Source organism: Balaenoptera ricei, chromosome 3, assembly GCF_028023285.1.
Source record: "Balaenoptera ricei isolate mBalRic1 chromosome 3, mBalRic1.hap2, whole genome shotgun sequence".
NCBI classification, from domain to species: domain Eukaryota; kingdom Metazoa; phylum Chordata; class Mammalia; order Artiodactyla; family Balaenopteridae; genus Balaenoptera; species Balaenoptera ricei.
Window position 1 is genome coordinate 35478231 of NC_082641.1, and position 23728 is coordinate 35501958.

Genomic DNA, 23728 nt, shown 5'->3' on the forward strand with positions numbered 1-23728 from the left:
GGAGTTCTGGGTTAGCACATGCAAACTATTATATATAGAATGGATAAACAACAAGGTCCTACTGAACAGCACCGGGAACTATATTCAATAGCCTGTGATAAACCATAATAGAAATGAATATAAAAAAGAATGTATATATGTATAACTGAATCACTTTGCTGTCTAGCAGAAATTAACACAACACTGTAAATCAACTAAAATAAAAGAAAAAGTTGCAACAACAAAAAATAGATTAATTTTTTTAAATGGGTGATTTGGGTAATATGTGAGAGAAGGTTTTGACAATTGATGTTAAGACAATGGTGGACAGAGGCTGATTCCGAAATTTAGAAATTTCCATATTTGAATATTCTCACGAAGAGAACGCATAGCTGCATGCCCTGGAAATTGCACGCAATTGCTGGTTGACAGTTTAAACCAGATTACGTAGAGATATTAAGCCCCAGATAGTGGAAGAGGGCCACCGTCTTTTGCATAAGTAAGAGTCGCCCAGACCCAGGCAAAGTGGAAATGGGTCCCAGACAGAGGGACCCACCTTGGGTGAAGTAACGAAGTTATAAAGGGTCAAAGGGCGAGAGATTTTATACCAACGGGTGAGGTCAGCGCGCCTAAGGTTGAGGCGTGGAGTGAGGGGAGCAGTGATTGTCGGCGGGAACCTCAAGCTCAACTGGGAACCACGCTCAATCGGCCCATCTCTCCGTTCCGTCCCCGGCTCTGGAGGCTTCTCCACCGGGGGTGCGGAGGGGGAGATGGGGGCGGCAACGGGGGGTGGGGGAAGGGAGGGAGCGGAGGCGGGGGGGGGGCGGGGAGCAGGGGACGGACGCGCCGGCGTCACCCTGCGGTGCGTCACGTGCTGCGTCGGCAGCCATGGCGGGAAGCGAGTCGCGCAGTGGAGGCGGCTCCCCTCAGCCTCACCACAGCGACTGGGGCCGCCTGGAGGCTGCTATCCTCAGCGGCTGGAGGAGCTTCTGGCAGTCGGTGGGCAAGGAGAGGGCGGCTCCGAGGGCCTCCCCGGAGGAGGCGGACGAGGAGGCCAGCTCGCTAACGCGGCTGCCGGTGAGCGTCGGCCGCCACCCGCGGAGGACCGCGGGCCGGGCCGGGAGGGGCGCTCGCCGGGGCGGCCTCTGGGGGCCGGGGTGGGGGGAAGCCTCCCTGGGCCCGGCCTGTGTCTGGCCCGGTCCCTGCAGCCATTCCGGGCAGTGTCGTCACCTGGGGGCAGAAGTTGAGCAGAAACGCCGTGGCGTTGACCCCTGGTGCCCCGCAGCTGGGCCGAAGGTCGCCCCGAAACTCACCTGCAGGTTGTGCCCTGGCAACCAGCCAGGTCACCTTTTGGTTTTCTACCCCCAAAACAGGTCTAGGGACTGGGGCACCCTGAACGTCAGGTTAAGGAAATGCGGAGACCATTCCAGACGTTCTGGAAATCATGGAAAGCGTCCAGTGTCTTGTGTTCTCAGCATCTTTCATCCCAGGGTCCATGTACCGAAACACCTGGCGGTCCTGCAGAACACACACTCTCCTAGGATTTTGCGACTGTTATCTTACCTGTATTTCAAGTGACAAAACTGACAATTGAAAGTAAATGACTAGAGATTTCCCTGGCGGTCCAGTGGTTAAGACTTCACTTTCCACTGCAGGGGGTGCAGGTGGATCCCTGGTGGGGAGCTAAGATCCCACATGCCTCTGGCCAAAAAACCAAAACATAAAACAGAAGCAATATGGTAACAAATTCAATACAGACTTTAAATATGGTCCACATCAAAAAAAAAAATCTTAAAAAAAAATGCGGGAAAGTAAATGACTAAATTACAAGGGCCTCAAGTTACGGCAGGCCACGAGAATTACACACATTTTTCATTGTTAAACTTTTCAGGTAGCTAGGAAAACGGAGAGAGGAGAATTTCTTAGAAATTATTAAAATGCTATATCTCAGCTGGACTATTGACACTCTTGAGGTCCATCAGAAATTAAATACTGCAGGCTTAGGTTGCCTCCATGGTTCTCCTTGCAGAGGTTCTCTGAAATAACAGATTTTACAGAAGAACGCAGGTGACATTTACTCTTTGATTTGATGTAATGATAAAATCAGAAGTTTGTCCGCTTGATAAAGATTTTATTTTGAAGAATAAATTATTTCATTAAGCAGGTCATTCAAATAAATGGTGTGGCAGAATATCCATAAGGAAAAATTAAATGAAGTGGTTATTTTACTTGAAAAATACCAGAACAATGGGAGGTATTTCAGGAATGTTTCAATGTGTCAAAAATGAAATGTTCATTATGATTCTATCCTGAGACAGGAAATTAACTTCAGCATGATAGATTTCATCATTAAAAATAATGACTGTTGAATTCCCTGGTGGTCCAGTGGTTAAGACTCTTCGCTTCCACTGCAGGGGGCACGGGTTCCATCCGTGGTCAGGGAAGTTCCACATGCTGCTGCTGCTGCAAAAAAAAAAGACTGAAGTTGATTTTTTGTTATTTAGTATAAAAATTGTTAATTTTGCAATTTGTCATGATAGATTTAATTATTAAAATGATACACTGTTCAGTTGACCTTTGGTTTCCTAGTATAATTATTTGTTATTTTGTAATTTATTATTTATTTATTTTTTATAAATTTATTTATTTTTGGCTGCGTTGGGTCTTCGTTGCTGCGCGTGGGCTTTCTCTAGTTGCGGAGAGCGGGGGCTACTCTTCGTTGAGGTGCGCGGGCTTCTCATTGCGGTGGCTTCTCTTGTTGCGGAGCACGGGCTCTAGGAGTGCCGGCTTCAGTAGTTGTGGCTCGCAGGCTCTAGAGCGCAGGCTTAGTAGTTGTGGCGCTCGGGCTTAATTGCTCCGCGGCATGTGGGATCTTCCCAGACCAGGGCTCGAACCTGTGTCCCCTGCATTGGCAGGTGGATTCTTAACCACTGCGCCACCAGGAAGTCCCTGTAATTTATTATTTTAAAAAGTCCCTGTAATGTATTATTTTAAAAAAACTTTTTACCAAGATAAATTATTCATCCCTTTAACGTACTTGCTGCTTCCCTCTGTTTCAGATTGATGTACAGCTATATATTTTGTCATTTCTTTCACCTCATGATCTATGTCAGTTGGGAAGTACAAGTCATTATTGGAATGAAACTGTACGAGATGCAATTCTGTGGAGATATTTTCTGTTGCGGGATCTTCCTTCTTGGTCTTCTGTTGACTGGAAGTCTCTTCCAGATCTAGAAATCTTAAAAAAGCCTATATCTGAGGTCACTGATGGTGCATTTTTTGACTACATGGCAGTGTAAGTATCTAGTTTTATGAATTAAAAAGAAGATATTAAATTTAACTATATTACAAGTCAGTAGTCTAAATTAGTCTTGGCCCTCCTACTAATTTGTTGCGTGAATTTTGAGTCTGAGTTGTCCTTTTGTAAAATTGGGGGTTAGGTAAAATAACTTCCTTCATAGAACCGTTTCAGCGTTCACATTTTGTTATTTCCCTGTAGTACCTAAGTAGAGTATTTGAATAATTATAGATAGTTTATATGGCAAGAAGTAAAACACTTCTTAAAATTTTCATTATCTTTAGAACACTTGTCATTTTGTTAAAATAAATACTTTTCCATATCCAGAGAAGGAAAGGCCAGAGTTCAGACAGGAGTTCTTTTGCATGGAAGAAAACCATTCTTAAGTTTCTGGGAAATAAGATTTTGTTATCACCCAAACACATTGACATTTTCGAATATCATGTATTTGAGAGAATTAATCTTATTGAGCAACTATAGTGTATTGGATTCTATGATGGATGTTTTATGTATGTTTACTTATTTAATTCTCACACAATAAGAAGGTATTTTCCTTGTGTTATGGATGTGGAATGAAGGTTCTGCATGGTTATGGATTTGTCTAAGGTCGTATAATTTGTAAGGGACTGTAATGTCGTTAGTTCTGGATATAACCTGCTTTATTAAGAGCCCCAAATTTAAGGCATTGTAAGTAAAATTTAAAGAATATTTGTGCGTTAGGTAAGAATTGTTTTCCTGTGGTAGATTTAATAGCTACATGTGGGACTTTTTTTCATATTTTAAGTTATTCAGACTCTTTCCTTATTCCAATACAGATGCCATTACATCAAGTCTTGTGAGACTACTTGATTAAAATACGCATGTATGTAATTTTAACAAGTGCTACTGTACTCTCACTTGCTAGTGTTACCTCTTCGTTGTCCCACAGCCAACCATAACATCAAGTGTTTCTGTGCGCTGTGGAACCACGTTTTCCTAGGGATAGTAATAATCGTAATAACGACCATTTGTGATCATATAAATTATTTCTTATCCTTACAACCCTGGATTGATTGTTATTGCTCAAATAACGCAGATGAAAAAACTGAAGTTTAGACTATAAGTGGCTTATATGACTAATTAAAGTGGTGAGGCTTGGCCAGATCTACCTAGCTGCAAAGTTGATTTTTTTTTCCTTCTTGAATTACAAGGTTCCTAAGTAAAGGTGATTGTCTTGTAACGTTAGTTATTGTCTTAACCAGCTCGATTTAAAGGGCTTTAGGTTTTATTTTGATTTGAGTAACTTTGTTTTAATTTTTGATAACATGTTGAATTGCTAGTTTAGAAATTTATAGCTATTGAAAAAGTTGAGTTGTTTCTTTCACATGATTCTTAGTTTGCCAAGTTACCTATACGGAACATTTGAGCTGCCCTGTAATTAATACTTATTGAACTGTTACTGTTAATAGAAGTACCCTAAGAAATTTGGTTATATTGGTAGCTTTAGTAATTTTTTTTTCTTTTTTTATCTCTAGGGACATTTATACTATCTATGTAGTTTATGTTTAGTACAGTGTTTCTCAGTTTTGGCACTATTGACATTTTGGAGCAGATGTTATGGGAACTGTCTTGTGTGTGCATTGTAGGATGTTTAACAGCATCCCTGGACTGTAGACATTAAGAAATGTTCCCTGGGGGTGCAAAATCTCCCCAGGTTGAGAATTACTGCTTTATGTAGTGAATCTTAAGCATTGAAACATGTGTTAGACCAAGTGTTTCATGAGAGAATCTAAATGAAAAATTAGAAAGTAAGTAACCGATTCCCAGGGAAGACCTCCTCAGCTACTAGACCACTACTGCTCCCATAGCATCTTGTGCTTCTTTCTGTCATGGAACTCGGCATACGTATTATAATGGTGCCTGTCCTCCACTGCCCTCCATGAGGATTGGGACTGTATAATCATTATATCCCTTTTGTCTAGCAAGTTCTCAATACATTATATATTGTTGAATGAATAACTGGCTAAGTAAGTGTTTGTGTTAATTTTCTAATTGTGCCAATTTTATACAGCTATAAAATGTGCTGTCCATATACAAGAAGATCCTCAAAATCTAGCCGTCCTATGTATGGAGCTGTCACCTCATTTTTACACTCATTGATCATTCAGAATGAACCACGATTTGCCATGTTTGGACCAGGTTTGGAAGAACTAAATACATCTTTGGTGTTGAGCTTGATGTCTTCCGAGGAGCTTTGCCCAACAGCTGGTTTGCCTCAGAGGCAGATTGATGGTAATTTTCATGTTAATCTACAGTACATAATAATTCAAACACTTTGAGCTTGACTCTAATGTTAAATAGAAAGAAATTAGTTTTTAAATTAATTAACTCTTTGTTGTAATGAAATATACTAATTTGGTGCATGGGAGCCCTCAGGTCTCTATGGACTGAAAGAATTAATTTACTTTTTATAAGAGGTAAGCTTTCTCTTACTTTCTCAGTCCAGAATATGAGATTATGTGAAAGCAAATTGTATGTTGTCAAAATGTTATATTTGTTTGCTATAAAGCAGAAACTAACACACTACTGTAAAGCAATTATACTCCAATAAAGATGTTATTAAAAAAAAGTTATATTTGTACATTTACCATATTTTAAAAGAATGTTAACAGCAAAAACCATTCAGAACCTACTATATGCAAAGTACTTTGATATATATTGGAATTTCAAAAAAGAGCTAAATTATCACCTTACCTTTATTTCTATGAAAAACAATAGCAACAACAGCCATGTAGTTAGTTTGGTAAGCAGGATATATAATAAACATGCATAACAGTGTAAACTAGCTTGTGCTTTACTTATTCATTTATTGAGAGTACCTATTAGATACTAAAGATGCAGACATTTAAAACAAACAACATAAAAAATCTCCTGTTTGCCCTGAAAGGTACTTGGTCTAGACGAGGGCAGAGACATGTATACAGGTGATTAGAATGTGGTGTAATTAGCTCCTGTGTAGAAAGGTAAGGGTCAGAGAAGGCTCTGCACTGAACATGATGCCTTACATGAGTCAATAGGATAAGTAGGGGTAGGCCATCAAAAAAAGGGTAAAATATTCTAAGCAGTGAGAACTACATTTCTAAAATCCCAAAGTTCTGAGTGTGCATGACACACTTGAAGTAGCTCTGTGTGTCCAGAGTGGGGCCAGGTGAGAAGACGCTTGTATGTCAAGCATTTGTTGAAGGATTTTAAGCAGAGAAGTAAGATGATCAAGATGGCATTTTGGATAGATCACTCTGGCTCCTGAGTGGAGAATTGATTAGAAGGGATAAGAAACCACTACAATATTGTGATAAAAATATGAAGGATATAGAATTGACTCAATGTGTGTTAGCAGTAATAAGGATAATTCCTGGGTTTTGGTCTGATTTTCATATTGGATGATGGTGCCATTCACTAGGTTAAGGAAACACAGGAGGAAGAGAAACTTTTGATACAAGTAGAGATGCCTGCTATAAGCTAGCCGCTTGAATGGAAGCTCCGTTAGGGCAGAAATCTTGTCAGCTTTATTCTTAGCTGTGGTGCCAGGCACATAGTAGGCATTCAATATATATTTGATGAGTGAATGAATGAATGACTTTATGGATTACTTTATGCATCCATGTCTCAAGAGAAAGATCTGGGCTAGAAATGAAGATTTGGGAATAATACGAAGTCCACATGGACTTGGAAGTTTCTGACGATAGAGAGGAATATTGTGAGCCAGGTGCTGAAATCATCAGTGAATGTCTGGAGGAAGGGATTATCAAAAGGAGATTCATGAGTTACAAGGTTAAGGACGGGGAGATGGTATTACAGCTAAATGGTGTGCGTGTCTCTGAGAGATGGAGTTTTTTCAAGAGGGTTGGTGAGTAATGGTTAAGACATGGCATTGAGGAGTAAAGAGACCATTCACCTCATCTCTTTAGCCTGAGATGTGAGAGAATAGGTAACTTTGTTACTTGCGAGCCCACTGTTAAGAGAAGCGGCACCTAGGGACAGGCTATTTTCAGGTAGGGCCATGAGGTGGAAGGAACCCTTCAAGAAGAGGTTGGGGATATGGGGAAATTTGCGGATTGTGAAATGGCAATTTCATTCTCCAGACAGCAGCTGGAGTGATTGTTTGAAATTGCCCATCTAATTGTGCCTCAGACCCTGCAAGGTCAGGGAAGAGTGGAGGGATGAATCATTGGCAAGGTGGGGCAAAACAACATGAGAATCATACTGGGCCGAGGTTAGATGTGTTGAGAGGGTAATTTCTGGAAGTTAAACTGATGAAAACAAAGATCAGAGACATGGTAGAATTTGTTTCTGTGATCTCTCTGGGGAGGCCCCTGGTGGTGGGAGGACTAGGGCCACTTTGCCTGGGATGCTTGCAGTCCTAGCCACCAAGATCTCTATATATGTGTTGCCCAGAATGGTGACATGAGATGGCACGGCATAGCTGCTTTAAATACCTAGAGTGGTTATAATGCAGGGATTAAGGATATGAAAGATGGAGTTGTCCTAATGAGGTAAGTAGAGGCCAGATTATATTAAAATTTTGTTTATCTGAAGAGCAGGGGCTTTGAAGGGAAGAGATGTAATTAAAAGCATTTTAAAGCAATCTCTCCAGCTGCTGTCAGAAGAATGGATAGTAGGGGGCAGAAGTGGATTTAGGAGGCTAGTTAGAAATGATTACAGAAGTCCAGGTGAGAGATGATAATAATTTAGACTAAAAGGTGGGGGTGAGGATGGAGAGAAGTAGACAGATCTAAGAGGACATTTATATAGCAAAAAGAGGTAAAGCCAAGGAAGAGGAGAAGGATCTTTCCAGGAGGCAAGAGGAGAATCAGCCCCGTAGTGTTAACACAGCCAAAGGAGGGAAGGAGTTAAGAAAGAAGGACGAATGACAATGTTGAATGATTTAGCTATAAAATAGTAAGAAGCTAGTGTTTAGCACCTGTTACTTACCAGTCACTCCATAGGTGTTTTACATATGTGATCTCATTTAATGCTTACAATAACCCTAAAAAGTGTGTATTATTTCTATATTTTGATGTCAAAACAGGCTCACAGAAACATGGGCATATGTGGCAAATTCAGGATTCTAGCCCAAGTCTAATTCCAAATTTCAGTGTCTGCCATATTTCCTCAGTTTTCTAAGGTGCCATGAATTTAAAAACAGCTTCTCAGAGTGGGGAAAAAAAGCCATTTGGCTGAATGTGTACGTGGCGTATAAGACTAATGAGAAACATAAAAGAAGTGAAACTAAGCCTTAGTCTTGAGGATAAATAGTAGTAGCTGTTACGATGCAGCTGCTACTGAGAGGATGATGATAAAGTTAGTGATGATAGTGATGATGGTATAAAAAGGAATGTTAAAGCCTAGCAGTTTTTTCTTCTATATCCATAGTTTATTACCATGTGAATGAAAATTGCATACGGCATCTTTTCTTCAACACAAACATTTCATTTTATTCCAAAGCTATATATATATAACTTGTCATAGTTTTTCATTTACTCTTTTTACTTATACCAAGTAATTTTTTTCATTCTCATCTTTTGCTGTCTTTATTAATGACTTGTTTTGATAACTGTAATTTTCCCCTTTAGGTATTGGATCAGGAGTCAGTTTTCAGTTGAGCAACCAACATAAATTCAACATCCTAATATTATATTCAACTACAAGGTAAGGCTGCCTACTTGGCAACCAATCTGAGACATCAGTAATGGAATATTTTAGGGGGGCGAAGTCTGTTTAGTGTCTGTTTATGTTCTATATTTACATTTTTCTTATAGAAAGGAAAGAGATAGAGCAAGAGAAGAACATACAAGTGCAGTTAACAAGATGTTCAGTATACAGAATGAAGGGGATGATCAACAAGGAAGCCGGTACAGTGTAATTCCACAAATTCAGAAGGTGTGTGAAGTTGTTGATGGGTTCATCTATGTTGCAAATGCTGAAGCTCATAAAAGTAAGTATTATCTTATTTTCTTTTTAAAAGCACTTTCTTTGCAAAGCAAATAAGAAAGTATGTTTTTAGGCTTTACTGTGGCTTGTTAAGAATATCATGGCTAATTTTATCAATGTGATTCTGTTATTACTGTTAATATTGGATTCCCAAAACTTGATGTGCATTAGGATCACTGAGGGATCTTGTTAAAAACGCAGCTGCCTGATTCCTACCCTGGTGGATTATGACTCATAGATTTGGGTTGTGTCTTGGGCATCTGTTTTTTTAACAAGCTTTACAGAATTCTGATGCACACCGAAGTGTGATACTATAACTACATAGTGTTTTTTTGTTGTTGTATGCTTCTGCACTTTTTGTTATTGGTGTTTTGTCTGCTTTTGGCCCTATTCAAATAATTTATGCAGGTAAATGAAAAATTTTACCTTTATTTTAATTTTCCAGATAGTAGAGAGATGTGTGGGGTGGAGTGTTTACTTTGGTTAAGTAGATTAGTTAAGAACACTATCCATATATTCTGAATAATTGCCATTCACAGTGTGATAAATAGCATGAAAATAGAATATTATTGGACCACAAGCCAGTATTGTAATTTCTTTCCCAAATCCTCTGTGAATAAGGTAGGGCATAAATATACAGTATATTATTCTCACTAGGAACAAGGTAGCAGCATCCCACTGCTGAAAGAATTTACAGTTTATGGTGCACTGAAATTAACTATAGCAACAAAAGCCAAATCCAGCTCAACTACTGACTAGCTGGACTCATCCCACTGCATTAATGGCCTAACAGAAGAATCGTGTCCATTTCTAGAAGTAAATCCCCTTTACCTCGGTCTCTTCTGTTCTTCCACATAAAACATCTAACATTAAATTAAAAATTATAAGATACAAAAAAATATCAAAATGAAATGACCCATTGTCAAGTGATAAAGCATTCAATGGAATTAGACACGGAGATGGCCTGGATGTTAGCCCTCTCAGAAAGAGACATTAAAAGAACTATGATTAATATGTTAAAGAATTTAGTGGAAAAGATGGACAATATATGTGAACAAATAGGGATTTTCAGCAGAGAGAAGGAAGCTATGAAAAAATGGGAATGCTAAATATGAAAAATATGATAAGAGGTGAACAGTTCCTTCAGTGGACATATTAACAAAGGAAACCTTTTGTGAATGTGAGGATAGATCAATTGAAATTACCCAAATTAAAACACAAAGAGAAAAAAGAGTAGGAGTGGAGGACAAAACATTCAAGAGCTGGGGGAACCTATTAAGTGATCTAACTCAGGGGTTGGCATTTTCTTAAAGGTCCAGATAGTAAATATTTTAGGCACGTGAGCCATACAATCTCTCACAGTTACTCAACCCTGCTATTATAGTGCAAAAGTAGCCATAGACAGTTTGCAAATGAATGGGCATGGCTGTTTCTCAAAGAAATTTATTTATAAAAACAGATCTTCAGACTTTGCTATGCTGACCCCTGATTCAATTTATATGTGATTGGAGCCCCAACACATGAAAGGAGTAAGAACAGGGAAAAAGAAATTTCTGAACAGATAATGACCAAAACTATTTCAAAATTACTGAAAGAGAATAAACCACAGATCCAAGATTCTCAAAGAACTCCTAACCTGATAAATAAAAAATACAGATACATCAAAGCCAAACTGATGAAAACCAAAGGTAAAGAGAATATCTTGAAGGCAACCAGAGCAAAACAAAACATACATATAGAGGGCCAAAGATAAGGACAGAGACTTTCTGACAGAATTTTGCTGTAAGCCAGAAGGTAATGAAGGGAAATCTTTATAGTATTCAAAGGGGGGAAAATCTAATATCCAGCAAAGACATCTTTCAAAAATGAAGGCAAAATCAAGACTTTTTTCAGACAAACAAAATCTGAGAAAGTTCAGTCAGCACATTTGTATAACAAGAAATATTAAAGGAAACTCTTCAGGTAGAAGAATATGATACCAGGTAGAAAACTGCATCTACAAAAAGAAATGAAGAGCCTTGGGATATAAACAATATAGCTATACATAAAATATTTTTTTCTAATTTTAATTTATCATTATGTAAAGGAAAAACAGTAACAATGTATTATGGGTTTATGATATTTTTTAAATAAACTATATTGTAACAATATTACACAACATGGAAAGGCAGAAATGGAAACATAGTATTATAAGGTTCTATATGTGAAGTTATATAATACTTTTTAAAAGTAGACTGTTAGGGACTTTCCTGGTGGCACAGTGGTTAAGAATCCACCTGTCAATGCAGGGGACACGGGTTCGAGCCCTGGTCCGGGAAGATCCCACATGCCATGGAGCAACTGAGCCCATGTGCCACAACTACTGAGGCTGCGCTCTAGAGCCCATGCGCCACAACTACTGAAGCCCACGTGCCTAGAGCCCGTGCTCTGCAACAAGAGAAGCCACCGCAATGAGAAGCCTGCACACCGCAGCGAAGAGTAGCCCCCACTCGCCGCAACTAGGGAAAGCCTGCACGCAGCAACGAAGACCCAATGCAGTCAAATAAATAAAATAAAAACTAAAAAATAAAAGTAGACTGTTATAAGTTTAAAATATACATTGTAAATCCTTGAGCAACCACTAAAAAAAAGTGTAACAGAGGTATAATTAAATAAGCCAGTAGTGAAGATAAAATGGAATCATTAAAACAGTCAGTTCAAAAGAAGGCAGGAAAAGGAACAAAGAATAGATGGAACAAGTCAAAATTCAAGAGGTATATGATAGATTTAAATGTACTGTGTTGATAATTACATTAAATGTTTATTTGTTTTCTATTAATATATAACAAATTACTGCCAACCTAGTGGCTTAAAACAACATCTGTTTATTAGCTCAGAGTTCTCTATGTCTGAAGTCTTGAGCACGGCATGGCTAGGTTCTCAGCCTAGGTCTCAGAGGCTGAAATTAGGGTGTCAGATGGGTTACATCCCTTTCTGGAGGCTCTAGGGAAAAATCTGCTTTCTAGCTCACTCAGTTATTGGCTGAATTCAGCTCCTTACTGTTGTACGGCTGAGGTCCCTGTTTCCTTGCTGGCTGTCAGCTTGGGGCAGCTCTCAGCTTCACAGGCCATCATCATTCCTTGTCATGTGACTCTCTCTGTCTTCAAATCCAGCAATGGAGAGTCTCTCTCACTAGGAAGAATCTCATCTGTTTTAAGGGATCACCTGATTAGGTTAGGCTCACTGAGTATAATCTCCCTTTCTTGAAGTCAGCTGTGTCTTACAGTATAGCCTAATCATGTCAGTGATAATCCCACTGTATTTACAGATTCCTGTCACACTCAGAGGAGAAGGGATTATATGGGGTATGAGTCATTGGGGTCATTTTAGAATTCTGCCTACCACAAAATGTCAGTGATTTACACTCCAGTGAAAGGCAGAGATTTTCAGTTTGGATAAAAAAGCTAGACTCAATTATATGTTTAAGTTTTGGAAACTACGGCCTTTGAAAGAAAGGGTAGTGACAGCTACAGAATTTGTGAGAGGAAAATATCTATATCAAAGTATTTTTGCTTTTAAACCATAGAGACATCTGAGTGGTACTGTTTTTGTTCTCTCTGATTTCACCTAAATTCCTATCCTTGCAAGGCTGATTAATGTAGTTTTACGAAAGAACAGTAAATGAACACAGCAATAGAGGCAGTTTGTTATGTTTGGATCCTGGTAATTTTTTTCTTCCCTTGTCTTGTTAGTTCTTTAATTTTGTTTTATTATTTTTTAAGTCATTACAAGTAATGCAAATTAAGGGTTTTGACTACATTCCTTAGGACATGAATGGCAAGATGAATTTTCTCGTATTATGGCAATGACAGATCCAGCTTTTGGATCTTCAGGAAGACCAATGCTGGTTTTATCTTGTATTTCTCAAGCTAATGTAAAAAGAATGCCCTGTTTTTATTTGGCCCATGAGCTGCGTCTGAATCATCTAAGCCACCCGTGGATGGTAAGGTCCTATTTTCTCTGGTGAGAAAAATCTCATTTTAGTTTTCACTCTACTTTCTAATTGATTTTTATTTTTAAAATTCTTTTCTACTCATTCTCTTTAATAAAATAACATTCTAAAAGTCAGTTTTAGTAGCTTAATCGGTGGGAGATATTTGGTATCAAAGCTGACCTCTGAGATAAGTAATAAACCTCATATTGGTAGTAATTATAAGACAGAAGAGAAGATGATATTTTTTAATCTAAGCTCTCTAGAAGACCAAACTTGAGTGACTCACCCAAAGTTTATTGGGATTTTTTAAGTCCTGTTCTTTTTTGAGTGTCCAGTAAAATGTCCCACTTAATTATAAGATTTTTCACTCAGTTTCTTATTGACAGTAATCTCTTTTATTTGCTCATAGGTCCAGGATACAGAGGCTGAAACTTTAACTGGTTTTTTGAATGGCATTCAGTGGATTCTTGAAGAAGTAGAATCTAAGCATGCAAGATGATCCTCCTTTTAGACCTTGGGAACTGAAAGCATTTGAAACTTGTTACTAAGGTCGTGATGTGGATATTTGCTCAAGTCAGCTCATTCTGCCCTGCCTTTTTGCAGGTAGGGTTTATATTGGACAGCTGTAGCTACTCTATTTTTTAATATAATTTTTACTTTTTACCTTAAATCAATTACAAGAAAAAAGTTTCAGTGCTAGCATTTGGCCCCAAAATGAACCTTTTAATATTTTTAAATAACTTATATATATATATATATATATATATTTTTTTTTTTTTTTTTTTTAATATTAAATTCTGGAAAAACAAGTTTGTGCCTCTCTCATTCTTTGTGGTTTCTCTTCTTTTCGTTTCAAAGATTGCCATAGTGGGGAATAGCAAATTTACTAAGCTTTCAATGGATTCTTTTTAAAGGTCCTTATATGGTTATCAGAAAATAAGTTTCTATCTGTTTTTAATATATGTACTATTTAAAACTGAATATTCACTGGAATTTCATTTACTATTTTGGCCATACAACTTCTGTTTCTTTTCTGAAACAGTAGGAATTAACTTTATATCATATTCAATACTAATTCAGTGAAAATAACTGGAAATCTTGCTATTTTCAAATAACTTTGAAAGCTCATGAGGTGCTAAAGCCAAATTTTATTCCTTACTCATAGAGAAAATATTCCAGAGATGCTCATGATCATATGACCTCCTATTCACTAATTGCTTGCACTTTGCAGAGGAAACATTACAGTCCTCCTATCTCACTGGAATTGAAGAATTTTTAAGTTATAATAAAAAAAGCATAATATTCTTAGTGGTGCTGCACCCAAGATACAGCCTCCATCCTTCGAGCAGGTGCCGTTTCAAAGAAAGGCGCTCTCACATCTTGGGTGCATTTATCCAGAACTTAGCTTCAGCACTTGTATAGTTGGGGGCAGAATGAGAAATGCTGACATCCTGCTCCTCCTAGGAAGGTTGCCCTCTGACTTGGAGAGAGAGTGCTGTTTCCTCAGCTGCCCCCGTCTAGAATGGAGTTTCTTCTTTCTGAGCTGGAGGAGGGAAGGAGGGGAGTGGGTCTTGGTTCAAATCCCACAGACTCTTACTGTTCTTACTGAGTTTTAGTATATATATACTTTTGAATAAATGTTTCTTCATTTGCTGTATGCTCTTAGGACCATTTACAGAGATTTTAATGATTTTTAAAAATTAATTTTCTCTAGTTTCTCTAGGGAGCCATTACATGGAACTCTTCATACTGTTATGCCAAAAGTAGATCTACTCCCCCCTTTTTTTAATTATATGTAGTTATGTTACCTCATTCATTCCTGATGTTGGTAATTTATGTCTTTTTTCTTCATGATCAGTCTGGCTAGAGTTTTACTGATTTTATTATTCTCAAGAACCAGCTTTAGGTTTTATTGATTTATTCTATATTCTGTTTCATTGATTTATGCTCTAATCTCTATTTTTCTGCTTTTTAAATGTAAAAAAAAATTTTAATTTCATCTTCCCTTTTTTAGATTATTAAGGTACAAACTTAGGTCATTGATTCTATTTCTTAAAAAAAAAAAAAGAAAAAGCTATAGATTTTCCTCAAGCCCTCTTTAGCTGCATCCACACATTTTTTTATATTGTATATTTATTATCATTCAGTTAAAATATTTTCTAATCCCGTGTGATTACTTTTTCAATCCAGTGATTATTTAGTAGTGTTGTTTTAGTGTTGTTTAATCTCTATTTCCTAGATAATTTATTGACATCTAATTCAATTATCTTTTTATCAGAGAACATACTCTGTAAAATTTCAGTCTTTTTAAATTTATTGAGACTTGCTTTATGGCCCAGCTTATGGTCTATTCTGGCGAGTGTACCACATGCACTTGAAAAGAGTTTATATTTTATAGTTTTTTGGTGTAATATTTGGTATCTATCTATTAGGTCAAGGTAGTTGATGATGTCCGGATATTTTTATATGGCTATATTGATTTCTGTATAGTTGTTTTATCAATTCCTAATAGAAAGGCATTAAAATCTTCAACTGTGATTGCCTATTTTTCCTTTTAATTCTGCCAATTTTTGCTTCATGTATTTTGATGCTGTTTTTAAATGCACACACATATATGACGTTATCTTCCTGATGATTTGGCCTTTTTATCATTATGAAATGTCCTTTTTGCTGATAATACTTATTGTCTTGAAATCCATTTTCTAGTATTAATCAATTCAGCTTTTAAAAAATATTGTTCTCATGGTATATCTTTTCCATCCATTTACATACAACCTAAATTTGTTTTTATATTTTAAGTATCTCCTATAGATAGAATATAGTAAGTCTTGCCTTTTCCTATTCCATTCTGGCAATACCTACATTTTAATTAGAATGTTTAGATTATTTACATTTAATGTGATTATTGATATGATTGGGTTCAGATCTACTGTTCTATTATTTGCTTTTTCATTTATCCCTTCTTTACCAATGTTGTTTCTCTCCTCCTTCTGTTCTATTTTGAATTATATTTTTTTAGAAATTGATTAAAAATTTTCTAGTAGCTTTTCTCTTTGCATTTTTTAGAGGTTGCTCTAGTGATTACAACATATATACCTTCCAAAGTTTTCTTATAGTTAATATTGTACCAATATGTGTAATATGTCAAAATGTAACTGTTTATGCCCTATTATTCTCCTCACCACTCTTTTTTTGCTAACACCTATTGAATGTATTACACTTACATATGTTATAAATCCCAGAAGACAGTGTTACAGTTTTTGATGAAACAGTCATATATATTATAAAGAAATTAAAAGAAGAAAAAAATTTTTTAAATAATGAAAGTTTTCTTTTATTTTTTTCAAGATGTAAGCATACCTCATTTTATTGTACTTTGCTTTATTGTATTCCACAGGCATGTGTATTTTACAGATTGAAGGTTTGTGGCATCCCTTCACTGAGCATCTCTATCAGTGCCATTTTTCCAGCAACATTTGCTCACTTCATGTCTCTCTGTCAGATTTTGATAAGTCTTACAATATTTCAAGCTTTTAAATTATTATTATAATTGTTATGGTGATCTGTGATCAGTGATCTTTGATGTTACTACTGTGACTTGCTGAAGGCTCAGATGATGATTAGCATTTTTTAGCAGTTAGGTATTTTTTAATTAAGATATTTACATTGTATTTTTAGACATAATGCTGTTGCACACTTAATAGACTACAGTATACTGTAAATATAACTTTTCTATGTACTTGGAAACCAAAAAATTTGTGTGACTCACTTTATCGCAGTATTTGCTTTATCATAGTGGTCTGTAACAAAACCCGCAGTATTTCTGAGGTATGCCTGTATATAAAATCATGGGTTGACAATTTTATTCTCTCAGCCATTTCAAGATGTTCTTTTGTTCTCTTCTAGCCTCTAATTTCTGATAAGAAGTCATTCACTAATTGCATCTTCATTCCCTTGAATGTAATTTTCTTTCTGCTTTCAAGTTTACTTTTTGTCTTGGTTTTCAACACTTTCACCATAGTGTGCCTAGGTATGGTTGTCTTTATATTTATCCAACTTGGAGGTTAATGAGCATATTGAATATATAAATTCATGTCATCCACCAAGTTTGGGAAATTTGGGGTCATTATTTCTTCAAATATATTTTCTTCCCCATTCTTTCCTCTTTTCTTCCCTCTTAGGTCTCCATTGTGTAACACCATTAAATGTGTTGTTATTTAACCTGTCTCTGAGGCTTTGCTCATTTTTTTCAGTCTTTTTTTCTCTGTTCTTCAGTTTGGGTAGTTTCAACTGATTAATGTTCAAGTTCTCAAACTCTTTCCTCTTTCATCTCAATTCTCTTGTTAAATAAATCCCGTGAATTTTTCAGTTAGATCTTGTGTTCTACAATTTCCTTTTTTTTCCCCAAATTTTATTTTTCTTCTCAGATTTCCTTTGTTTCATTGAGAGCATATGTTCCTTTATCACTGAGAATGGTTGTGTAATGGCTGCTTTAAAATCCTTGTCTGCTAATTCCAAAATCTGAAAGAGTTGATTTCAGTTGATTTTCTTTTATGAAGGGAATGCGTGTCATTCTCATTTTTCTTTGTTATGTTGCAGAATTTTGTATTGTATCCTGAAAAATATAAATGCTAAGTTGTGGAGACTCTGGATTCTGCTGTTTTTCTCCAATGGATGATGTTTCTCAGTTAACATGTTTAGACATAAGTTACAAACTCTGTCCCGTGGGCAATAGCTCCACTCTCAGTTCATATCTTTTTTTTTTAAGTGAGCAACTTGAGTTGGTTTTGCGCTTAAGATGCAAAGATACAGACAGAATTTGGGGATTCCCCTCCTAGATTTTTCTTTTCTAAGACTCTGGCTTTTCTCTCTACTGGCTGCAATTGCCCCGTGTCAGTACTCTCATTCCCCATGCCAGAAAGGCTGTGATTATTCTACCAGTTCCCCATGCTACAATGTATACCAATGCCTACCCCCAATCTACAAGTTATAAAAAAAAGTGGGAAATTACTCTGTTGAACTTCCCAGAGTGTATACTCTCCGCCAAAATTTGCCTGCTTCTCTTCACTATTCAGTGGTATCAGGTAGCTGCCTTTTTTGTATTAATATTATGTTCTCTGCAGAAGAATTATTCCAGTAGGAAGTTGTTGGGCCAAAAAGCATTTTGACATTTTAGCTATATCACTTAATAGTAGTTGCTTTAGGAATTATAATATCCATCTGGAAATAGAATCTTGGGTTGACTTTTTTCTTTCAGCACTTTAAAGATATAATTCCATTACCTTTGGCTTCCACTGTTTTTGACAAGAGTCAGCTATCATTGCTATTTTTGTTCCCTGAATTGAATGTGTTATGTTTCCCTGGCTGCTTTAATTTTTTTTCTTTATTTTTAATTTTCAACAGTTTGATGTGTCTGGGAATGATTTCTTAGTTTTGAACTAAACTAAAGAACTGAAACTCTTGGATCTCTGGCTGACCATATGCCATCAGTTTTGGAAAATCTTTAGCCAATATATTTAAATATATGTAAATATTTCCGCTGTCCAGTTCTTTCTCTCCACAGCTTCTGGAACTCCCAGTTACACATATATTAGATCATTTGATATTTTGTCCCACAAAATATTATTTATTTTTTGGCCACACCGTGCAGCTTGTGTTGTTTTTCTATTCTGTCTAGTTTTTTATTATATCCATTCATTTTTTAAAAATTTAATCATATTTTTTAGTTCTAAAATTTTCACTTTTTTAGAGCTTCCCTTTTTCTGCTAAAACTCTGTCTCTTCATTCATTCTGTCTTTTCCACTACATTCTTTAACATATTTAAATACTTTTTAAAAATCATTTTTAACTAATTTCAACTTAGGTCATTTGTGAGCATACCATACCTCTATTGACTATATTTTCTCTTGATTTGGGGCCATATTTTTCCTATTTCTTTATATGTCTCCTATTTTTAAAAAATATTTATTTATTATAATTATTCTTTTATTTATTTTGGCTGCACCGGGTCTTAGTTGTGGCATGTGAGACCTTTAGTTGCGGCATGCAGACCTCTTAGTTGTGGCGTGTGAACTTTTAGCTGCGACATGCATGTGGGATCTAGTTCCCCAACCAGGGACTGAACCTAGACCCTCTGCATTGGGAGCATGGAGTCTTACCCACTCGACCACCAGGGAAGTCTCTGTATGTCTCCTGTTTTTAAAAATTATATGCAAGGAATTTTTCCTTAAGAGAATGGTAGATTGTGAAGTAGATAATACTTTTTATTTTGTCTTTCATTTTTCAGGCAAGTTCAGCCATCCTTTCTTTTTTCATCAGTCAGCTAGGTTGACTTGGAGCTGGACCATATCCTTATTTAACTTATCTCTTTTACAAATCATATCGTATCTCTTGTTTCCTTTTGTGCCAATCCCCAATATGTTATGCTACCACCAAGGAGCTGATCTTATTATCATCTGGAAAGGGGTTGGGTTGCCTATATAGTCAGTTTCAGTTCATCTCTAGATGTAATTCCAGCAGGGTCCTGAAACCTAAGCACTGAACAAAAATGTGAGACATTTTTCTGCCCTCTTTGTCTCTTGCCAAAATTCCTGTGGGGGAGAATTGGTGGGCTCAACAGCTTGTTTTCACGTTTGGAGTTCTTTCATTTACAATATGTTGTGCCAGTCATTTTGTAATTAAAAGCTTCAGTGGTATTTTTCTCATCCCAGCAAAATCTCTCTTCCTATGACAGAGCTGCTATTCCATCCACAGATACCCAGAATAGGCAATTGGTCCCATAAAAGCAGTGTAGCTCTTTGATCACTAAAATAGCCTGATTCTCTTTGGAATTTAGTTTATTTAGATTTCTTCTTATCTTCTACTCTTTGCTGGCTTAAAGTATAATTTTAATTTTATCCTGTGTTTTCTTGCTGCAATAACAATCTTTTGTGACCTACATTCTATCTGAAAACAAAACTTTTAGTGGTTTTTACATTGTCTTTTAAACACCTTATCATCTATGATCTCCTATATTACAATGTTCATTTGTTAAAACATTTTTAACATTATGTCTACACCCATTATCTGAACTTTACTTAATTATTATTATTATATATTGTGAAAAGTCTCACATAGTCTCATTTTCCTCATGATTTTCATCATTATTTCATTTTTACTATATAGTATGATGACTTTTTACTGTTTTTTTTTTTTTTGATGGGGTTGTGTTTACCTTCATATTCTTTGATCCTTGGAATAAGTCCTAAGCAAATTGCATAACATATGAGATCTGATTCTTGCTACCAGTCTCATCAAATTAAATTTCCTGTATTTAAAAATTTCTAGCTGCTTATTCTTTCTACACAGCTGTATAAGAAGTTGTTAGAAGTAGCATAGCTAAGTTATTATGTGCAAAGACCCTAAAACCAGATTGATCTGGGTTCAAATCTTTATTATTTTATGATCTTGGGCAAGATTCTTATCTTCTGTGTGCCTGAGTTTCCCTAATTTAAAATGAAGATAAATAATAGTAGTACCTACCTCATAGGGTTCTTAAAAGTTTTAAATAAATTAAATATTCCTTTGCCAAATTTCTATTTTAACTAAAATTTCTATTTTAAACCTAATAGTTTGTATCTGTTAAGCCCCTCTTAAGCTGCTACCCCTATTATGCTCCTACCCCCTTTCCTCTCCCCATTGGTAACCCTAGTTTGTTCTCTATATCTGTGAGTCTGCTTCCTTTTAAAATAATATACTATTAAGTTAGAAATCTAGACTAATAATTTACTAAATGAAATAGAAAGTAGTAACTGGTAATAAATCGTTTGCTACATTGTATGGACTAGTATTACTTCAGCCTGATTTTTCAAGGTTATTTTTATGAACATTATTAGAACCATTTGAATTTTTTCTCCTTTGAGCTTTCTGTTCATGCCTTTTGCCCAGTTTTATATCAAATTGTTCTTTTTTCCCCTCAAAATTTAAAGGGCTGGGTGTATCAGGGAGACAAATCTATGTCTATGATGTATGTTGGAAGTATTTTTTTCCCCTGTTTATCATTTGTCTTCTGACTTTACTTATTGTATTTTGGATGTGCAAAGCTTTTAAAAAATGTAGTCTAATTTATTAACATTTTCTTTTGTTATATATATATTTTGGTAATAGTTAGTAATTCTTTACCAACACCCAGGTTATAAGGGAATTTACCCATGTTTCTACTTGTATATACTTGTGTGGTTTCATATATTACACATAAATCTTGGATCCATTTGGAGTGTGTTCAGGTATATTGTGAAGTGTGAATTCAATTTTGTCTTTCTCCAAATGAATATTTGATTGTTTCATCATACAGTTGACCCTTGAACAACATGGGGGATGGGGTGCTGACCATCCATGCAGTCAAAACTCCGTGTATTACTTATAGTCAGCTCTCTGTATACAGTATTCCTCCGGTATCCACGATTCCACTTCCATGTAGTAGGAGTAAATACTTTTGAAAAAAAAATCTGCATATAAGTGCATCCATACAGTTCCAATCTGTGTTGTTCAAGGGTCAACTGTAATTTATTAAAAGTGACCATATTCCCCCCAGTGTTTTGAGATACCATCTTATTAGACACTAAATTTGTTCATGTAATCGAGTTTAGCCTTGCTTTTCTGTCTGTTTCTGTGTTCCTGCTCTAATGCCACACTGTTACACTTATAGAGGGGTTTTAACGTTTTTGAATATCTGATAGAGCTTGTCCTCCATCATTCCTCTTTTGAAAGGTTTTCTAACATATTCTTAAATATTTATTTTTCAATATGACCTATAATATCAACTTATTTAAAAATTTGTATTTTTTATTGGAAATGCTATGTATACCCATGCATAAATATATTACACATATGTATAATAACTTGGAGAGAAATTACGTAGTTAGGATGTTGAGTCGTCCCACCGAAGACAATGGATGTGCTTCCATTTATTCAAAACAGAAGTGTTTTCAAGTTTTCCTTAGATACATATATTTTGCACACTTTTTGTTAAGTTTATTTTTAAGAATTTTATCTTTATTTTTCCTATTATAAATGGAGTTTTCCCTTAACCTTCTATATTCTAGTTATTATTTGTATATGTGAAAGTTATTGATTTTTGTGTATTAAATTTATATCCTACTTTATGGTTTGATTTAGTTTTTTTGATTCCTTTGATTTTCTAGATATAAAGGCATCATCTGCAAATAGGGAGATTTTACCTCTTATTTTACAGTGTTTAATCTTCTATGTGATTTTGCTTTGCTAATACCTGTAGTATGTTAAAGAGTAGTGAGACAGTGAACCTCCTTTCTTGCCTTGTTCCTCATCCTGGTGGAAATGCCTCTAGTCAGAGGTTTCCCACTATGTAACATATTGGCTTTAGGAGTGATGGTTTAGTAATTATGTTAAGGAAGTATGCATTAAATACTATCTTACTAAGTGCTTTTTTAAAATGAGGGATGGGTGACAAATTGCATCAGAGGTCTTTTTAGCACCTATGGTGATAATCATGGTATTTCTCCTTAAATTTTTAATAGGGTGAAATATGTTAGATTAATACTGAACCATTCTGACACTTCGGGGATAAATCTCTCTTGCCTCATATTGTATTATTTTTGTGTAGTGCTAAAATCTTTTGCTGATATTTGCTTAAAAAATTTTAGTATGAATGTACGTGAATTCGTAAGAATTTTTGAAAGTGTGATATCTTTATCAGGTTGATGTATTAGTGTTACACTTGCTTCATAAAAATGATTATAAAGTTTTTCTTTTTTCCATTCTCTGAAACAGTTTAGGTAATATTGGGAACATGTGGTTTTGAAAATTTTGGTAGAATTTATTCTCTGAAAACATCTGGTTCTGATTCCTTTATTACAGGATAGTTCTTTTTTTTTTTTTTTTTTTAAACATCTTTATTGAAGTATAATTGCCTTACAATGGTGTGTTAGCTTCTGCTTTATAACAAAGTGAATCAGTTATACACATACAATATGTTCCCATATCTCTTCCCTCTTGCATCTCCCTCCCTCCCACCCTCCCCATCCCACCCCTCTAGGTGGTCACAAAGCACCGAGCTGATCTCCCTGTGCTATGCGGCTGCTTCCCACTAGCTATCTATTTTACATTTGGTAGTGTATATATGTCCATGACACTCTCTTACCCTGTCACATCTCACCCCACCCCCTCCCCATATCCTCAAGTCCATTCTCTAGTAGGTCTGTGTCTTTATTCCCATCTTGCCACTAGGTTCTTCATGGCCTTTTTTTTTTTTTTCCTTAGATTCCGTATATATGTGTTAGCATACTGTATTTGTTTTTCTCTTTCTGACTTACTTCACTCTGTATGACAGACTCTAACTCCATCCACCTCATTACAAATACCTCCATTTCATTTCTTTTTATGGCTGAGTAATATTCCATTGTATATATGTGCCACATCTTCCTTATCCATTCATCTGTCGATGGACATTTAGGTTGCTTCCATGTCCTGGCTATTGTAAATAGAGCTGC

The 23728-nt window shown here is 36.1% G+C and overlaps 1 protein-coding gene across 9 annotated transcripts in view; it reads left to right on the forward strand.

Annotated features, from left to right (window-relative positions):
- Positions 1 to 864: 864 nt before the first annotated feature.
- Positions 865 to 23728, forward strand: part of FBXO4 (F-box protein 4) — a 344490-nt gene continuing 321626 nt past the window's right edge. For 6 of the 9 annotated variants that reach the window (XR_009502616.1, XR_009502613.1, XR_009502617.1 and 3 more), the window contains exons 1-7: positions 865 to 1056; positions 3039 to 3274; positions 5328 to 5548; positions 8890 to 8965; positions 9076 to 9251; positions 13054 to 13229; positions 13630 to 13823. Coding sequence is in view for 3 of the 9 variants with exons in the window: in XM_059919261.1 (XP_059775244.1) it covers positions 868 to 1056; positions 3039 to 3274; positions 5328 to 5548; positions 8890 to 8965; positions 9076 to 9251; positions 13054 to 13229; positions 13630 to 13719 (1164 nt within the window). In the remaining 6 variants the exon portion in view is untranslated. Of the gene's footprint in view, positions 1057 to 3038; positions 3275 to 5327; positions 5549 to 8889; positions 8966 to 9075; positions 9252 to 13053; positions 13230 to 13629; positions 13936 to 23728 lie in introns of those variants that run through there. The other 3 variants (XM_059919261.1, XM_059919262.1, XM_059919263.1) reach the window with 3 other exon arrangements.